General features: G+C 41.8%; 1 protein-coding gene across 1 annotated transcript in view; it reads left to right on the top strand.

Moving 5' to 3' along the window:
* The first annotated feature begins 211 nt into the window (after positions 1-211).
* The window catches only part of SLC9A2 (solute carrier family 9 member A2), a 30,941-nt gene continuing 12,154 nt past the window's right edge, over positions 212-18,998 (top strand). Inside the window, exons 1-4 of the mRNA XM_071577810.1 lie at positions 212-621; positions 6,030-6,493; positions 11,469-11,719; positions 18,245-18,462. Of these exons, the coding sequence (XP_071433911.1) occupies positions 333-621; positions 6,030-6,493; positions 11,469-11,719; positions 18,245-18,462 (1,222 nt within the window). The 5' untranslated portion in view covers positions 212-332. The remainder of the gene's footprint in view (positions 622-6,029; positions 6,494-11,468; positions 11,720-18,244; positions 18,463-18,998) is intronic.

Raw genomic sequence — 18,998 nt, 5'->3', positions numbered from 1 at the left:
CGGGACCGGGACCGGGACCGGGACCGGGACCGGGACCGGCCCCCGGCCAGGCGCGGCCGCGGCGGCTGACAAGGGCCGTGCCATCCCGGGGGCGGCGGAGGCGGCTGCGGCGGGGCCGGACCGCGGCTTAGCCCCGCGGGGGCGGCCCCGGGGGCGGCCGGGGGGGAGCCGGGCGCCGCGGGCGGCCGGCGGCGCCGGGCCGGGACTCGCCCAGTCACCGGGGAGGAGGCGGAGCCGGCAGGGCCGCGGCGGCGGCGGCGGCAGGTGCCCGCAGCGGCGGGGATGGTGGCGGCGGCCGGCACGGGGCTGTAGGGCAGTGGGACGGAGACGCCATGGGCAGCCGCGGCGGCCTCCCGCGCCCCGCCGCGCCTCTGCGGCCGCTGCCGGTGCCGGCGCTGGTGCCGGTGCTGGCGGCGCTGGCGGCCGGGGCGGCGGAGGCGCGGGCCACCTCGGAAGGGCAGCTGCCCGGCGCCGCGGCGATGGGCACCGGCACCCCTCCGAGCCCCAGCGGCACCGCTTTCGAGGAGACGCGGCTCCACGTCTTCACCCTGGACTACCCCCACGTGCAAATCCCCTTCGAGATCACCCTCTGGATCCTGCTGGCCTCCCTCGCCAAGATCGGTGAGCGGGGCCGTGGGGCGACCCTTTCTCTCTCCATCCCTCCCTCCTTCCCTCCCCGTGCCCGCCCGAGCCGCCCGCCCCCCGGCGCCGCAGCGGACAGCGGGGATGGCTCGTCCATGCCCGGCGGCGGGGGGCGCGGATGCTCCTCCGCAGAGCGGGAGCCCGGTGGCAGAAGTCGGGGTTCTCTGGGTTAGGAAAGGTGCGGAGGAGGAGAGATCACCTCCAGCCCTCTGCAGCGCCGGGTAAACCCTGGGCTATGAGGACCGTAAAACCCGGAGTGCAGCCGGAGCGTGACTGACTTTTCCTTGATCGCCCTCCTGTCATTTGAGCACGATCTTCTTTTTCTTAAAATAACGCCGGGTGTAATGACAGGCTCGAAACGGGACAATGGATCGATGGAAAGCAAATATTAATGAGGGGAGAGTAAGCCTCCTTACTCTGCTTTCGCACCATTCACTGATGTCCCGAGAAAGACAAGAAAGACGGCACTGTACTAGTAAGGAAGGCCACCTCTTCCCTCCTGTGGAAAACATTTGGTATTGCATAGTTTCACTGATTTTTGTGCACCTTATATATATATGTCATGTTTTTAATTAGCTTTCCATGTCCCAAACAGAGTAATGAGTACAGCATAATAATCTAAAGAACATCGGATAGTGGTGTCCTAGACAGCTATTTAAGATCCAGTAAGTCTCTGAATTATAAACTTTGTATCTTCTTACCTGGAATGTAATGGAAGGAATAAAGGTGTAGGAACAAAATAAGTAAGTTTACCCACACTACAGTTGTTTAATTCAGAATTCTGATTTTGCAGCACAGATTTCCATAAGAAACTATGATCATGCTCATTCTGATAATACATTTTATCAAAGTTAAAACTTTAACTTCTGCTTGTGACATTTAAATAGACTGTGTTACATTCTGGTTAGTGATCAGGTAACTAGGTTTCTGCAAAACGAAAAATTTTTACTCACCTCCTAACTTTGTAGCTGGGGGCCTGATCCTTTCCCCAAGAAACTTGCTATGGCATCATCACTTCCTGCAGAAATACTGTATCGCAAAGCACGCCTATGTTTTGATGCATGTATCTTAATGCATTAAAGATGCATGGTTAGTCTTGAGTATGCATCAAGGTGATTGCAGAATCAGGACAGAGTTCAAATATGATCCACTCAAGTATATCATGAACTGTAATAACTAGAAAATAGGGAGTTTGGTAAAGGACTATCTCAGCCAGTTGAGTAAAATTGTTCTGACTTCTGAAAGTAGATACAGCAAGAACTCTTGAATAAGCTAGAACTAGTGAAAAGCTTTTTGTTTATTAAAGATTACAGAGAAACCCTTTGAAACATGTAAACACAATACAGACACAATAATGGTCTGTAGGACTGTACATTCTGACTAGCATGGTATTTTTCTGGTGCATAGGCATCTAAAAAGTAAAAAGTTAAAATTTACCTTACTAATTTTCCAGTCTGACTGCAGGAAGTAGTCAAGCAAACTGCATAAATGAAGAAAAATGCATATGATTTTTAAATCCCTTTAGTTAACACCAGACAAAAGCAAGTGTGGCTAATCTAGGGCATGCTGTTGTCAGTGTGAGTGTGTAGAGAAGTGAGGGCCAGATCCAGGAGTGGCCCTAGGTGTGGCAGTGCTCAGCTTCACCACACCTATCTGCAGGCGCCCTGACTCCGGGACTGGAATTAGGAACATCCAGTTCTTGCTCCTGGAGCTCTGTCTGTGCTTCCTTATCCAGCAAGTGCATCAGGTAAACCTTCCAAGTTCAGGCTCCCATCTCTCTTCAGTCACATTTCACATCAAATTTTTACTGCCACATTTTCTATTGAAGGTAGCACAGAGGAGCAGTTCTTGAACCACCAACACGTAGAAATGTTGCTCTGCCAAGTCCTCGTGGATTTCTGGGACTGGGCCATGTGTCTCTACTCAAAGGGGTGGAGAGGGTTTTCCAGCCCATCTCCCTGCCTGTAGCCCTGAGAGCAACCCTGTGATAGACGAGGCTCTCTGGTACATTCCTCTCCCCATCATTTCCTGCTGAGCAGCACAGGCATCTTGCGCCTGTCATGCCAGGCAGCATGAAATCTACCTCGAGACTCCCGCTCTGCCCAGGAAACTTTGGAGCTTAATCTGGCATCGCAAATTCCTTTCTGGGGCTAGGCACTGTATGCTTACACTTGGCACTGCCAAGCAGCAAACCTTTATGAACAGAGCCCTCAGGTCTTTTCAGCTGTGAGGAGCTAAGAAGATAGGGTCGTGTGTAATAACAACTCTCTCAGTGTGTGAAGTATCCCAGAGAAAACTCAACTGCAGCACCTGCTTATGAGTCTTTCAACAAAAAGATTTTCACAGAAGCACAGTTTCACCAGAGATGTTTCAGCATTTGCTAATTTTTATAGGGGATTTATCTGAGAGGTTTCTCTGATCTTGGCTGTGATCATGTCACTGTAGGCTTGGTTTAGAGGGAGCAGGAAAGCATAAGAAAGGAAAACCTGAAGCTGTCAAGCAGAACTTGAACATTTTGACAAGGTATATTTTCATAAAGAAATTAGAAAAATGGTGTTTTTATTCCAGTGTAGAACAAGGGCACATTTAAAAATCTAATAAATTGCCTTGAGTGGAGTTATTTTCTGACTACCTCTACTTATTTCTTATTTTGTGTGTTGATACCAGAGGTTTGTTACTCACATGCTGATGAGTATATTAGGTGGGACCCATTGTACCTGAAGAATGTTAGAGTCTCTAAGCAGTGAGACTAATCTGCTTATCCCTCAGTTTTGCTTAAGTTTTATACTACTAAAACCACAAAATATTGTGTAACTGATCCAGATTCCCATTACTTCTTTGTTTAATCACAAATGCAAAAATGAGAAGTGTTTCTTCTGGGAACTGAGCTGATACTCTTCCAACACTGCTCTCCTGAGAAGAGATTTACGCTGTTCAGAGGTACTTATCTCAGTGGCATTTCCAGCATCAGAAAGCACTGGAATTCACCCAAAAAGTAGAAAACCAGGATTCTAAGTACTCTTAGCTTGAAACATGCTTGCACTTTAGGCAAGTGTCCTAGTGCCATTTTTGCCATGATATGTGGAATATGTTTACTGGATAAACATTTTCCATGCTGTTGAAGTTGGATCACTGCATAGTCTGGAGTCCAAGAACAGAGTTGGAGGAGAAGAAAGTAGCTGTAGTCCTGCATTCAGTGCAAGTTCCTGTACTTCAGGGAACCTGCTCCCAGGGTGCTTCTGACCCTCTGGCTGTGAATCTGTCAGAGCAGGGAAAATCATCCTGCAGGGCACCTGCATATGGCTTGAAGTACACTGGATTCTAAATCCTAGCTCTCTGCCCTCAAATCAGGAATGATAGCTTGTCCCTGAGCATTCTTGAATGCCTTGCGTTAGGTAGGCAGTCTTTCAGGAGTTTCAATGCTGTTTACATATTTGACTTAGTGGGAGCTTTCCATTACCTTTAAAGATGAGGTGAAGTCCCACGTCTCTGAGAGGGTGTGACCTTGCAAGAGTGGCTTGTAAAGACAAAAAGAAAAGGTTTTCATTTTTGTATTCACAGTAGACATTCTGTTGCCCTTACATTACAGATGTCTAGGGGTTTTTTTCTCCTTAAAAGCTGCATTTACAAAAATTCTCTTCTCTTGAATTTTTATTTAGAAAATAATTTAAAATTTACTCTTGAAGGGTTTCAAAAGACTTTTAGCAAAACCTACTTACACAGGGGAAATCTTGTGATCACAGTATTGGAAATGTTGGTGTTCTGCCAGTGCAGAAACTAAGAAAATCATAAAATGATGTGGAAGTGGTTGAAAGCTGAAGAGTCAAGGCTCCAACCACAAATTATTGTTTTTTTCAGGTTCATTACCTATTCTGCCAATAAAGGACATTAGTGATGCTGATTTCGAAGAATGACACTGAGTGACAGACCTTCCAATGAGTCACATAGGCTGTGTTTCTAATTATTTAAAGCAGTCTGTGTTGATCCAGAAAGGAAAAGAAAATGCTGCTTGAGCTGTTTGCTTTTAAAAATAGCTTTAATAGTTATAGAATATATAAACAAAAGGTTAGTAGATTAAAACAGCTTTCCCCCTGGTCCTTTTTAAACATTTGTTTTTCATAATTATAAGTTCAGGCTTTCTTTTACCTGGAAAAAAATCTATGGTGAAAGGAGAATTAACAAAATAGGTGTTACAAGATACAGAAGGCTGACATTGGGAAACTGGTTGTAAACTGTACCAAGATTGCACTACTTTAACTGTTTCGATTAGAGGTGTGATTTTTACTGAAATAGTTTTACTGAAATAGACGCCCGTTATTACCACACCCAGTGTTTCTGTGCAGCTCTCATTTAAAATAATTTAAATGCTTTTTAGTTAGGCAGGAATTGTGGGATCTTGTGGGTGTGGATAGATTTCTATATAATTATGTTGGCCAAATATAGATAAGGAGGAGTCTGGAAAAGATTGGCATCGCTGGGACCTGGAATGTGACCTTGGTGCATAAGGTGGATCGTTCCATTAGATTGACCAGAGTAGGTTCCTTCAAAACTTTTCTCATTCATTACCAAAATTATCCTTACAACAGCCAACTTCTATAAGTAATTGGAATCTTTAAATCAAAACTGCATGGCTTTGAGAGTTTTAGTAGGCTAAGGAACGTTCAATCATTAAGCCCTCATAAGAACCTCTTTTAATTAATTTTTTCAGTACTTAGCACACATTTTTGTGAGAGAATCTCGACACTGTCTCTGTTCATATAATACAGAAGAATGAGCATAATAATTCAGGCTAAAAGTTATTGTCCCTTTATGGAAAATGTGTTGCTTCTTATGAAATTATTTTGGAGGCTCTACCATAAATCATAATTGTGTCTATAAATGCTTTCTCATGGTGGCAGAGGAAGTGGCCATGGGTGACTGGGTGCAGGTCACATGTGTTAGTTCTCCTCACTAACTTTGAGACTTTAAAAATGAAATTAATGTACTCCTTAAACTCCTCTGTGGAGCTGTCCAGGGGTGAAAGAGTGGTTAGTATGATTTTTTTTCTCCATCTAGATGCAATTTGCCCTAGAGAAGTGTTTGGATTGTGTTTCTGGAGGGTTCCACATTATAAAAAAACCCACACTTTCACAGAGAACCCTTGCACATAGTTGCTTCACCCAGCCTAGCTCTGAAGTCCAGCTATTTGTTGCTCCACCAAATTAACTGAATTAACTATTCTAGCCAACATATTTGCCTTGACCTGTTGTGGATGTCCAGTTCAGTCTTTGCAATGAAAATGAAGTTTGCCCTGCAATTGCTGTTTGTTTGCTATAGAAACTAAGATAGCAGAATCCAGAGTAATCTTATGCATTCTATACAAATAACCATTTCCTTTTCCTTTGAAGGCTTTCATCTCTATCACAAGTTACCCTCAATAGTACCTGAAAGCTGTCTCCTTATTCTGGTTGGATTGCTTCTTGGTGGGATTATTTTTGGAGCAGAGGAGAAGTCCCCACCTGTAATGAACAGTGATGTGTTTTTCTTGTATCTTTTACCACCCATTGTACTCGACGCTGGATATTTTATGCCAACTCGTCTTTTTTTTGAGAACTTTGGTACCATATTCTGGTATGCTGTGGTGGGTACGCTCTGGAATGCCATCGGCATTGGAATTTCCCTTTATGGAATTTGCCAGATCAGTGCATTTGGTTTGACTGATATCACATTACTGCAGAATTTGCTCTTTGGCAGCCTCATTTCAGCTGTGGATCCTGTGGCAGTGTTAGCCGTCTTTGAAAACATTCATGTCAATGAGCAACTTTACATCCTAGTGTTTGGAGAGTCTTTGCTGAATGATGCTATAACTGTGGTAAGTTACTTGATAAAAGATTAATTGATACAAATGATAAATGATTGTTTACATGCCACTCCATTATATCTCTTCGTATTTGGTTATTACAGTTTGCTAATAGATGTAAGACAAGGAGTGCTAATGTGTCTATGTAATTTTTTAAACTTTAGATTTAGAAACCACAACAATCTTACTAAACCACAGTAATGCATAATGGTAGCATATTTACTGTAGGGATTTAACTACCTGATTACTGTAGTTTCTGTATCTTTGTAATTCTGTTACTTCTGTAATCAAACCTGACTCTCTTCACCTGCAGAAATGTTGTTGAACAGGAGAGAGAAAAGGACCAATGTGAGGTGTCCCAGTGTGTTCACAGGAAGGATGGGCAAATCACTGAGATGGCACAGGACCTGGTTGAGGTTAACTTTTTGCTTACATCCATCCAGTTGGAACTGCCCTGAAACCACCAAAACATGTGTCCCAGGCTACTGATGAGATAGGACAGCCACCTGGAAGCAGTAATTTGTAATCATTAACTAGCTGAACTGTGTTTGTGGTGCTGACCTGGGGACAACAATCTGCAAATTCCATTAACACCCCCAATGTACTTTGTGTTACCTGATGACACCATGTCTGGGACATTATTCCCATTTATCTGTGCCTTACTTGAAATCATGCCCATGCCAGCTATGTCCTGGTATGCATTTGGTTTTGTGAGATATGGAGGTCCAGTTTTTCATATGATAGAAGAATCAGAAAGATTGATGAACTTGGGTCCTCACCTTTCCAGTCTCTGTCCTTGGCTTCTTATTCCTGTCCCATTTTATGAACAATTGATCTGTTTTCCTCTCTTCTTGGACTTTGCCTCACCATTTTTGCGCTTTTCTCAGACTTTGTCTCATCTGCTTAATGCGTATATATTTCATCATTTAATCTGAGCCTTGGTCCTTAAGACAGTCCTGTAAATAAGTGGATGTACATACTGAGTTTCAAAAGGCTCAGAATTTCAGCCATGTCTGGGCCTGTCTCTATTCACTCTTAATGGCCACTTACTCATTGGAATGCTCTACATACAAGTTTTTCATGGGGAAAGGGATATGGATTTATGTTAATGTAAAATTTGTTTTTTGGTGGATTTTTCCAACCAAAATCACTTTTTTCAATCACAAAGTTAACCATCTTTCCACTACAGCAGCAGTTAGTACAGCAAGATTAGCTAATAAAATCCTGCATCCTGATGACAGGAGTATTCATGTGTGCCTTTGCCCAGTGGCAAATTACTCTAAACCAACATTTTTGTAGGGGCTGATATGTCAGATTAATTCATGGCTTTCCTGTAGGTATCATTACTGTCTTCTCTGGAGGTGGTCTTTCTTTATGACTTGCCTGTCCAGATGCCCTGACACAGGGAAGATACTCTGAGGAGTCTGTAGGACCAGCCCAGTAACGCACTGGCTGTACATATATTCATGAAGCAGTGAAAGGAATTTAGAGTACTTTTGGTCTGTCTTACTTCCTGGCTATTGCTTAAAGGTAGCACTTGGCAAGAGATCAAGTGGTTTCCACACACACAGCATTGGTCTGCTAATGGTTCCTTGTTATGTTTTTGCACACCTGCAGTCATGTGACTGTACTTAAAATGTGACCCAGGCTGTCCTATGGATTCCTGGTAGGGTGCCCTTAGAGGACCTTTCCTCCCCTGCCTGTAGCAGACCTTGGTGGGGTAATGCTGAGGTTACTCAGCTATGTGCACTGAGGAGATGATGTTTTGTAAATGCTCTCCCTTTCCCTGCCCTTGTATTACAGAGGAAGCTGATAAAACCAGCTAACAGGCAGAGCTCAGAACCCTTCAGCTTTCATTTGCTGGAGGCCTTGAGTCCCACCTGCCCTGGTGGGTGCCTGCAGTGGGATGTGAAGATGGAGTAGAAGGGGACTTGAATGCAGGTTGGCCATCAGTGAAAGCTACCTAATTCCTATGGCCACTGCAGTATCAAAAACCCCAGGAGAAACACAGATAGGCAGTGCAAAACAGTGGCTTTACTAAACATGCTTTCTAAATACTTTAAGCCCTTCTTCCTGCTGTCCTGCTTGTACTGCCTAGCTGCTCCTAATAAAAGCATGTACAGAATAGCAGTGTCCTCTATGCTTTCCCTTTTCAGAGAATGTGTTACCACACCTTCATTTTGTACACAAAGCAAAGTGTGCATTTCTCAGGTCTTTCATGCCTGATAGTTTTTGTGATATGTCTGTGCATGTGGATATTCATTTTCCCCCACTGGTGGAATTCTGGAGCATGAATTTGGCTGAGGACAATGTTTGCCAGTTGGATTCTTGATCAGAATTGGTGCTTTACCAAAAGACTGAGTCAAGGGTAACTGGTATGGTGATGTTAAATGGTAAAATGACAGGTGCATGTTAGCAGTTTAAATTCCAATTCTGGGCTTAAAATCACAAAGAAGGAGCCAGTGCCATGACAATAATATTATTCCCATGTTAGAAAACATTAAAGAAGAGCTCTGTATTCTGCCTCTGCTGAAAACATTAGAGTGCTTTAATTTTAGATTTAAAAACTAATAACTGAGAAAGGATGAAAATAAGCAATTAGTGATTCAGAGATACTCTGAGACAAGATTAAAAAGTGATCCATGACTAATATTTCTTGGTGTAACCTTCAGTGAGTTCAGCTGAAAGCTGAAAGTAAATGAAAATCTTAGACTTAAAAAAAATCCCCCTGTTCTCATACCAAATGCATTAAAAAATGTGACCAGTTGTGTTTAACACACCTGGAAGTTGAGAGAGAGCTGTAAAATTGAACTGCTGTAGAGTAAAAGGAAGGAGAACCTGATTCTGATCTCATTTACAACAGTGTAAATAAAGGACAATAGGAATGAGATTAAAATCATGTTCACGACATTCCATAGTCCTAGCTGCTGCTTCTACCATGGCAGAGGTACAAAGGAAAACGTTACTTTTCCTCTTTCAAATAACTTACGGCAACAGACTTGAGATTTATGGGGATGTCTCTGTGGGGAACAACAGGCTCCATTCTATTTCCAGGGTGTATTCTGTGCTGTGAGGATGAGGTGATGTTACGGGAAAGCTATTACTCAGGTAGATTAAAATTCTCTGCTTCTTTACAAGTGCCTTGCAGTGCCCTTACTTTGGAGACTTGCCCTGTATATATAGTTACTTTTTAAAATATAAAAAAGGCTATTTAAAACTTCAGTTAAAGAAAATAATCATCTTCCCTAATACATACCAAGTGAGCATTCTGCCAGGTCAGATTCTGTAAGTTTCTTAGAGGAAAACACAACTTTATGATTGTCCCAAGTTTCAACAAGTGACTCAGGGAAACTCCTTGCAACCAACACAAGTCAACAGTATTTTTTCTTCCATCTGTGATTCATGGAATCCTGGGAGTCTGTGGACTGAGAGACCCTTGTAAAGTGACCAACAAAGGCACCTACTACAGTAGTTTTAATTCTGGTATACTTCTCTTCATGCAAATCCATAAGGTCCACATATCAAAACAGGTGGAAAACCAGTGGAATCTGTGAAAATGTTTTCCTCTCCTGCACAGGACATAATAACAAGGAATGGGGCAAAAATGCTGGAAGTCTGGCTCAGAGCAGCAAGTTTAAGGGGTTTGTCCAGGTGAAAAAGGACACTTCTCCCAAGTGGACTCATCCTGAGAGCATCATTATTATCAAATAAATAGTTCATGATCCTGCTCTTGCCATATTTGTTGCTTTGTAGTGAAAATTACTGATGACCATTCTAGGTTTGATTTAACCTTCTATTGTAATGCCTGCTCTGGAATATATTTTTTCTTTTCTTTTTCAGTTCTTTTTTTTCACTTAGCCCAAAGGACCCATAATAAGCCATGTCTTTGCCTTAAACTTTTAGCTCTGTAAGACCTATCCAGTTTTGGCTAAAACGTGCTGAACAATTTATATTCTGTCATGTGAGAGAGAACAAGACTGCAAACATGAGAAATCCTTCCCAGCTACTACTCAAACACCTACATTGTTGGCACAATACAAGTGCTGATAAAACATTGTTCTCTCAAATATCATTCCTGATAGAGAAACCTGTTTGGTTTACTAAGAAGTCCAGAAAGAAAGCAGAGGTTTAACTCCTGCAAGCTGTCTAAGAAGACTGGACTTCACTGGCTTAGCCTGCGAACCCTCTGTGATAGGAATAGGTGCCTGTGACCAAACTTCTATCTGTGCAAGGGGACATTGTAGCCAGCATGATATTACAGGTCTGGGAGCTTGGAATGCTTAAACCTCCCATGTAAGTCTTCAGATGGGGAAACCCTTTAAGGTTTCTTTAAAAGGAACTGATTCCATTGTCTATTTTGGAGAAACTAAAATACTGAATACTAGGGAAGTGTGGACTTCAGATTGTTCTGTCTTTAAACCATCCTAATGGTCAGTAAGTTAGAGCACTCACTTAATGGGTGCCATGTTTCTTTTACTCGTTGAGGTGGTCACTGTCCATTCCCACCCCCCTGCAACCTCCCAGTCTCCATACTAGTTGATTCTATGGTCTAATTCAGTATTTCACCTCTCAAAGATACTTGAAAATAACCTGACATTTTACTGACTACAAAACTGTATTTTCCCCTCCATTTTATTTATTTCATCTAGGGAAAATCTAAAATTGACATTTGTGGAGAAATTAGAAGCTGTGCAAATAAATTAATTTAAAGAAGAGTTAGATAGATCTATGCTCCCGGCCCCTAGAATGGCATGGATTAAGATACCTGTCCCATTTGCAAAAATGGGAATAGTGATTTTTACCCATCTTTATGTATCTCCCCGATATATATGGATGACAAATAATATGCCAGAGATAAACAACAGCAAAAGTGAATTCAAGGTAGATACAGAAATTCAAAGATCGACATATAAACAGAGGAACATAATGACATGGACAGAAATTATGAAGAGTTCAAAAACATAATGTGCTTTCTTTTTCCTCTTAGGTCCTGTACAATTTGTTCAAGTCTTTCTGCCAGATGCGCACAATTAAGGTTATTGACATATTCGCTGGGATTGCTAACTTCTTTATAGTGGGGATCGGTGGAGTATTGATTGGAATCCTTTTGGGATTTGTAGCAGCCTTTACCACCCGTTTCACCCATAAAATCCGAGTGATTGAGCCACTCTTTGTCTTCCTGTACAGTTACTTGTCATACATAACAGCTGAAATGTTTCATCTCTCGGGCATCATGGCGTAAGTACCCCAAACTTCAGTAATTATAGTACTCAAGTAAGAATGCCAAAAGAAATTGAAGAGAGGATCAGATCTTGCAAACCTTGCCATATGGCATTGTTCCACAGTGGATAGCAGAGATGCTGGCTTGAGGATTTCCGGCCAATTCCTTGCATTTCCACCCCATTCTCTCAACTTGCCACCACACCAGCTGTGTCACTAAAACTGCTTATGGCATCACATCATAAACCATATCTTTGAAATGTTTCAAGTTAAAAATATTCACTTGTATTTTCAGTGGGCTTATTTTTAACCCAGATAACTTTGATGACCTGTGTCCTCGTGTGACCGTAGAACTAGATATAGAGGCATGGATGAGGAGTGGCCCACAGTGATGTAGGGGCAGTGGTGGCAGGGAGGAAGTGGGACTGATATCACGGAACTTCATGAACTGTCTTCACTTTCGATGCCAATATATAGTGAAACTATGTATAACAGTTAGTCATGTGAGCAGCCAGTGAGTACCATTCTATGAACATAATGTATGTATCATTAAAGCAAACTACTGCTGGATTATAAGCACAATAAGGATTGGTTGAATGTTAGAATTTGCAATTCTGTGGTGATATAATCTTTTAGTTTAGTATCTTGATATGTGTGCCTGTGTGTTACAATGTCCCTTGTATGCCCTGTATAAAATAATATTGTTCTTCCCACTTCCAACAGATAAAAATATTTTTACTCCTGTTTTTTCACTTATGGGTTTCAGTAAAAAGAGGGCACAGCCTCTCTCTTCATTCTGTTTATACTGTAAAATTCTCAGCTTTAGAAAGAGCCTTTATGACATTTGATATATTTAAAGGTTTTGCTCTCTTTCCAAGTAATATTTTTAAAGGCCAACCTTCTTTAATGATTTTCTATTGTTCTAGTGGCAAATATGAGTCATTCAGGCATTAGGAGCATAGCTTTCTGTATAGGCTCACATGTTACTTCTTAGTATCACTAATACTTTATAATACTTAATCTGATTATTATCTTTTAGGCAAGTGAAGATAGGTTTAATATCACAGTTATGTCAGTATAAGGTTTTCTGGGACTGGGAAGTAATTTGCAAGGAAACTTACAGCTGATGATTTTAGTAGTATAAAAATAGAAATATGCAGTGAATCAAGAGGGATTGGTACTTTAAGTAAAGAACTAAAGATTGCATGTGTTTCTTTCTCTGATATGAGCCTAAATAAAGTAACATATGCATTCTCTTTGACCGAGTTCATAAAAGTGCCATCTCTTTCCATTGCTTCTATTCATAGCATTTGTGTGGTTTCTAGTTTCCTCCACCTCCTAAGCCAAATGTCCTTGACACCCTATGATCAAATACTTAAAGGGTTTCTAAACTAAAAACGTGGCTAAATCGTACATTAAAGAAATAGTGGCAGTGTTCGTGAAAATACTGATTTGGACCTGCTACATCCAGGACACAGTAGAAAGGACACGGCGGGTTTGCTGGTGGGTCAGTGGACCCACCGCATGCCAGTGCCTGCCACCAGCACACCAGTGCTTCCCACAGCACTAACAACCTAGTAATTTTCCCTTGTAACAGTGCCTCCTGAGTGGGTGCACAACAGAAGAGGAAACACAAAATATTTCTTCTCTCAAACAGCTCAATAGAAAACAAGTTGTCTTTCAAGTGTCTCACGTGTTTTTGACTCTAATCGTACTTTGTAATAGCTAACAGATTTGGGTACGTCAGTACCACCCCAGGCAAGATGGAAGGGCTCTCTGCAGCCATGCAGGGTCTCAGCTGGCATAAGCCATAAAGCATGCTCCCTCCCAGCAGTGCTGCTGAGAACCTTAGAGCTTCTGCAGTCTCTGCATCCCCTTGGAGTAAATCTACCCAGTGATTTTCACATTTCATTGGCCTTTGAACTGCAGAGAGTAGTTTGCTCTGTGTCACAGTGCAAAACCATGCACCAGTATTGAGTTGCCTGTCGTTCTCTGCAGCGAGTGACTGATGGCAGGATTGCTTGAGTGACTGAAAAGTCAGCCCTCCTTTGAATATGTAGTTGGACCAAATGACCTTGGAATGTCCCTTACAACCCATTTTGCTTATTCAGTATTTGCTTTTGTGGCTATTTATAGTTCAGGCTATGGGAAATAATTGCCTGATCTCCCCTTTTTCACCAATATCCACATGAGTCAGTTAAACTACTGATTCCCACTTCCTTCATAACCACGTTTATAAAGATACTCAGAGAGACCTTGTGGTTACATTCTGTACCGTACTTTAGGGAAAGGACATGAGCAGGAATGTAGAATGTTATCAAATACAAAAGATACTTACACAGATTGCCTCATTCCTGGGCAAGTAGGAATTCACTGGCAGAGGAATAGAAGGGAATGAAAGGTGCTTGTCCCTCTTCTGATAAGTCTGTGTACTCGTTCTAAGGACAAATGATTCTTGGATCGTCCATGTAACCCCTGCACCAGGTTACTTGGCTGAAATAGTGTAGGACCTGAACCATGTCCCTGTGAGCTGCAGTGAGAAAACCTTCAGAAGAAGAGGAAAGAGCTTCTCCTGTAATTAGAGCTGGGCATGACTGAGGATCATGCGTGTAAAACAGAGATGTGAATCTGAACTTTATTGGCTTGGTTCCATTTGTAATTATAATGCTGCCTTTTCTGCTTAAGGCTGGAAAGTAGCAGAGCTATTAATACAGGTTTCATTTTTTCTTTCCCCCCTTTTTTGTTTATGTTTTTGCATTGTTTTTTTGTTGTTGTTTTTTTGTTTTTGTTTTGTTTTGCTTCTGTTTTTTATCAACAGTGAATTAGCAGCCTGAAAGAAACAAACATTGAAACTACTGTAAATTTAGTAGGTCAAGGAAACTTGATGATTGAACCCAGTGGCCTAGATTATTGCAGTCCTGACAGAAACTCTACTGTTTATACAGGGAGACTTTTATTCTTCAGAAGTACAGAATGTTGCAGATTAATTTCAATTACCTGCTTTTTCCTTCCCCTTCTTGACCAAGACAACTACCTCAGGTCACAGAATGGGAAGCCAGAATTAATGTATGAGGATGAGAAATATAAAATAAAACACACTTAAGCTTTTGCTTTGATTATCATGATAGTAAAAATTTAGTTTGTGAAGAACATATTATAATAATGTACATAAAATCTTGCATAAAGACATTAATTTTATATTCTAACACTATATCCCCTCTATAATTTTCAAATGAAAGAGACATCATCAGGTGTTTTTTCTAATGTAAATAAGTACTCTGAAGATATTGAAAGTGAGCAGTGATTAGCTGTAGAATATTACTTACCTGAAGAGTAACAAATAATATACAGCACTATTTGTTTTAACATTGAACTAGCTTCTCAATTATTTGACACTAATTGTATGAATGCAAAATGTGACTGAAAATAAGAGTGTTGTCCCTTTAAATTCTAGTTGTTAAGCATGGCAGGTGTTTTAAGTTACAGCTTGAAAAAACCCTGATTAATCTGGTGACAGATTCTTATCAGACATCTATTTACAGTGTCTCCATTACCTCAGGATCCAAAAACAAACCCTGTCCAGAGCATGTTTCCCTGTTCCCCATGCTTAGGGCTTTCCTAAATTACTATAATCATGAAAATGATTTATTTTAAGAAGGTAATAAATAGTACTGAGTGTTTCGTTGTGCCTTTGATGCAGACCTGACATCCCTAATGCTTCCAGGCACTAAGCTGCTGCTTTGAGACTCTGCAAAAAACGTGGGTCTGGAAGTGGCTGTTTTGCAGCCCACCCACTGCCTTCTTGCTATATTTGCTGCCCCTGCACTTGCCAGCTCCACTGTGTGTGCCATTGGTGGGAGTTAGCTGGGATGAATCAGGCTTGTTATGCTTGTGTAGATAAGCAGTGCACACACAGGAGAGCTGCCACAACCCATAGCATAACCTGAGATGTTTGTAGGTCTGTCAGTGCACTCTGTGTCTTGTGAAGAGCTGGTTTGCTACTGAGTGTGATACCTCTGGAGGGTCAAAGTGTTAAGCAGATTTGAGAGCATATTTGAGAAGATTTGCACACGTACTTTTGAGGTTGATCACTGGACTCTGTGTCTAAACTGAGGAACCTGGGAGTGTTTTGACAGCTTCTAGGCTTGAGTATATGTCCTGACCAAGTCACTGCTTCTTGTCAAGACAATACTCATGTATGGCCCAGGTCCTCTCCTGCTTTCCTCCTGACATACTCAGTTTGTGGGATCTGTTATAAGTCCCTAGTCTGGGCAGCTGTAAGATTAGAACAAAGAGGACAGCTGTGAAGAGCATGATCTGGTCAACATTAGCTGAACTACTGGGGGTTTCAGGGAGGAAGCTTGCGTGTTTCTGAAATCTACACCATATCTTCCACAGTGGATCCTATGTAACCAGGATGAGCTGTGCTTCCCAGGCAGCATGCTACTTGTGGACCACAGAGGATCTTTCTGTTCAAGACTATGGTGAAATCATCTGACAGTGAGGAGAGAGCTGACAATTATGTCATACTAAATACAGATGGGGGTTCTGGGATAGTCTTAGTGGGGCTTTCCTTCCTCTTAGCCTAGCAGTTTGCTTAGGCTTGGAGCTGGTTTTTGCATGGCAATGGACATTTTATTTTGTTCTGACTAGATAAGCCTCTCTGTCACCAAGTACAGGTAGAGAAAAATGCAGGGTGAAGGCCAGGTTAGGGACACTGTTCTGCTAGCAAGCCTCTCCACCTGTGTTTCTAAGCCACTGTTTGCCCCATCAGACTGCATTCATCCCCCACATTAGGTTTGCTTCCTTGGATGTTACTCACTCTGATGTACATGCAGGGCCTCTGTTGCTTGAGAGAAGTCAGCAAAGTAGATTTGTCCTTCAGAAGTATTGCTGCCCAGCCACTTTGTGGATCTGGCTGCCTCCGTGTAAGAGAAGGAAACTCCAGAAAAAAGTGACTTTAATCAGGAGAAATGTGTTCAGAGTCTTCCAGTGACTACAGCCTCAGCTGCTGCTCTGGACACCCCTTTGCAAAAGGCTAAGAAAGTTCACTGTATGCAGGTCCTTTTGAACTTACTGCTACTTCTAGAATTCCTCCTTCTGCTTTGTGAAAATTTTTTTAATCCCTTATTTGGAAGATCCCAGGCATGTGTGTTCATAATGTCAGTGAGGTTTTTCTGAGCTCTCCCCCAGTCTGTCTTTCCATTTGCTCTCACATTCAGAGGTGTTTGGTTCAGAGTGGTGCAGAGATGGGGCTCTTGGCATAGAGATAGGTCATGCTCAGCAGAAGACTCTGCAGTGGCTTCTCCACAAAACATGGGAGAGTTCAAGTTTTTTACAAAGAGATGCTAGTAAACCTGCCACCCTACGCCATGAAGCAAGGAGTGTAAAGATTTCAGTGAGAAGAAGTATCCCCTATGTTGACAAGTAATTATAAACTGAAAACTTGGTGGAACTGGGATAAATAGCTGTAGGACAAGTCCTCATGGGCTGTATTCAGAAAGACAGTCAATACACATATCTCTCTCTGTTTAGATTTAGTGTACATGGTTTGACTGGGAAACCACACATGGGTATGTGTAATGTTTTTAACTGGGAAATCAGAGAAGACATATTTTTGCCCTAGACAGTAGAACGAGGAATGACAGCTGTTTGACAAGGTATCTTGCCTTAGTTGCCCACCCTGATAATTACTAGGCAATTCAGGCTGTGCTTCCCTACACTGAGATGAGTTTACCCTCCAGCCAGCTCTGCTAACTACCCTTAAACTTGTAAATTTGTAGCTGAATGGTCCTCAACCATCCCTGTATCATGAACATAGTGATCAAGTGATCCCATTCTTTGCTCTTCCTTCTGATTAGGAAACTGTTTACTAACACAGAAAATGGACATGTAGGAGTACTTACAGTAAGTCCATTCTTTTATCTCATGTATCAACTGAGATGCCCATTTCATTACTTTTTAGGTGCTTTAAATGTGCAACAGCGCCAGTGTGGTTTCTGGTGGTGCTTTTCTCCTATTCAGCCCTATAAGCAGGTGCGGCAAGCAGTTGCCTAAAGTGGTGAAGGGTGACAAATTGTAGCCTTGCTGCTTGCTTTGCCTGGAAAGAGAAGTTGGCTACTGTCACTGAGGTGGGACAATTGCTGGTAGGGAGGGAAGTCCTGCCCTGCCCCTGCACTTGCCATCCTGTCTGATGTCCCTCAGTAGCAACAGATGCAGCAACTCCTGTTTTTCAGGGCTGTCTCTGTCTCTCATGTCTACCTATTTCAAAACAGAGTTTGAGTGACCTTTGCAAGACCATGTGCATTTGGTATGTGACAAAACTCTCCATGTATTGATGTCTTCTCAGAAAACTCCCCACTGCAGGAAAAATAAACTTGTGCCCAAAATTGCAGGTTCGCCAACCCTATAAATTTGAAATTGGTTATTGAATAAGTTATGCTTTGCATTTTAAAGAGAACTGTGAAAAATGAATAATATAGTAGATATGAGAGATGCTAAAAAATAAAGCCAGTGAAATATGGGATAATGTTTGCCTTTCAGGATTACAGCTTGTGCCATGACCATGAATAAATACGTGGAGGAAAATGTGTCTCAAAAATCCTATACAACAATAAAATATTTCATGAAGATGCTGAGCAGTGTCAGTGAGACCTTAATCTTCATCTTCATGGGAGTGTCTACAGTTGGGAAGAACCATGAGTGGAACTGGGCCTTTGTTAGCTTCACCCTCCTTTTCTGTTTAATCTGGAGGGCACTGGGTAAGCAGGTCTTAGACTATGGATCCATATTCTTTTCAAGTGAAGTGTTTTGCCTCTCATCAAGTAGAAAATGCCAATCAGGTTGTAGAATGTCCTATATTGCAGGGTCAATTTCCACTTTCCTCCAAAATGGAACCTAAAAGTCAGTTTTGCTCTGATCCTGCCCATCTAAATTGAGAGGCAGTCTGCTTATTAATCAGAATAAATATATTTAAGTAAACATTTATTTACAAATAAGGAAATTTTGCTAAAAAGAATTAGAGGTAGTATAGCAATTAAACATGTTTAGGGTTTGGGTGTTTTTTTAAATTTATTTTTACTAGCTTTGGGATTTTCCCAGTCATTGACATAAACAGTACCAAACCAGGAAATGCTGTAGTTGAAGTGTTCAGGTATAAATATATATAAAAGAAACTTTTTGATCCCTCCTGAGTTTACAGTATAGCTCTTTTTTTTTTCACCTGGAAATGTCTTAAACCTGCTCCTCTCCCCAGTTTCACCTGTAATGATTTAGTCCCTCCATGTGTAAAGGCAGC

This window comes from Pithys albifrons, chromosome 1, assembly GCF_047495875.1.
Source record: "Pithys albifrons albifrons isolate INPA30051 chromosome 1, PitAlb_v1, whole genome shotgun sequence".
Classification (NCBI taxonomy): domain Eukaryota; kingdom Metazoa; phylum Chordata; class Aves; order Passeriformes; family Thamnophilidae; genus Pithys; species Pithys albifrons.
Note: the sequence above shows the minus strand (reverse complement) of the source record. Positions and strands in the feature narration are given on the sequence as shown.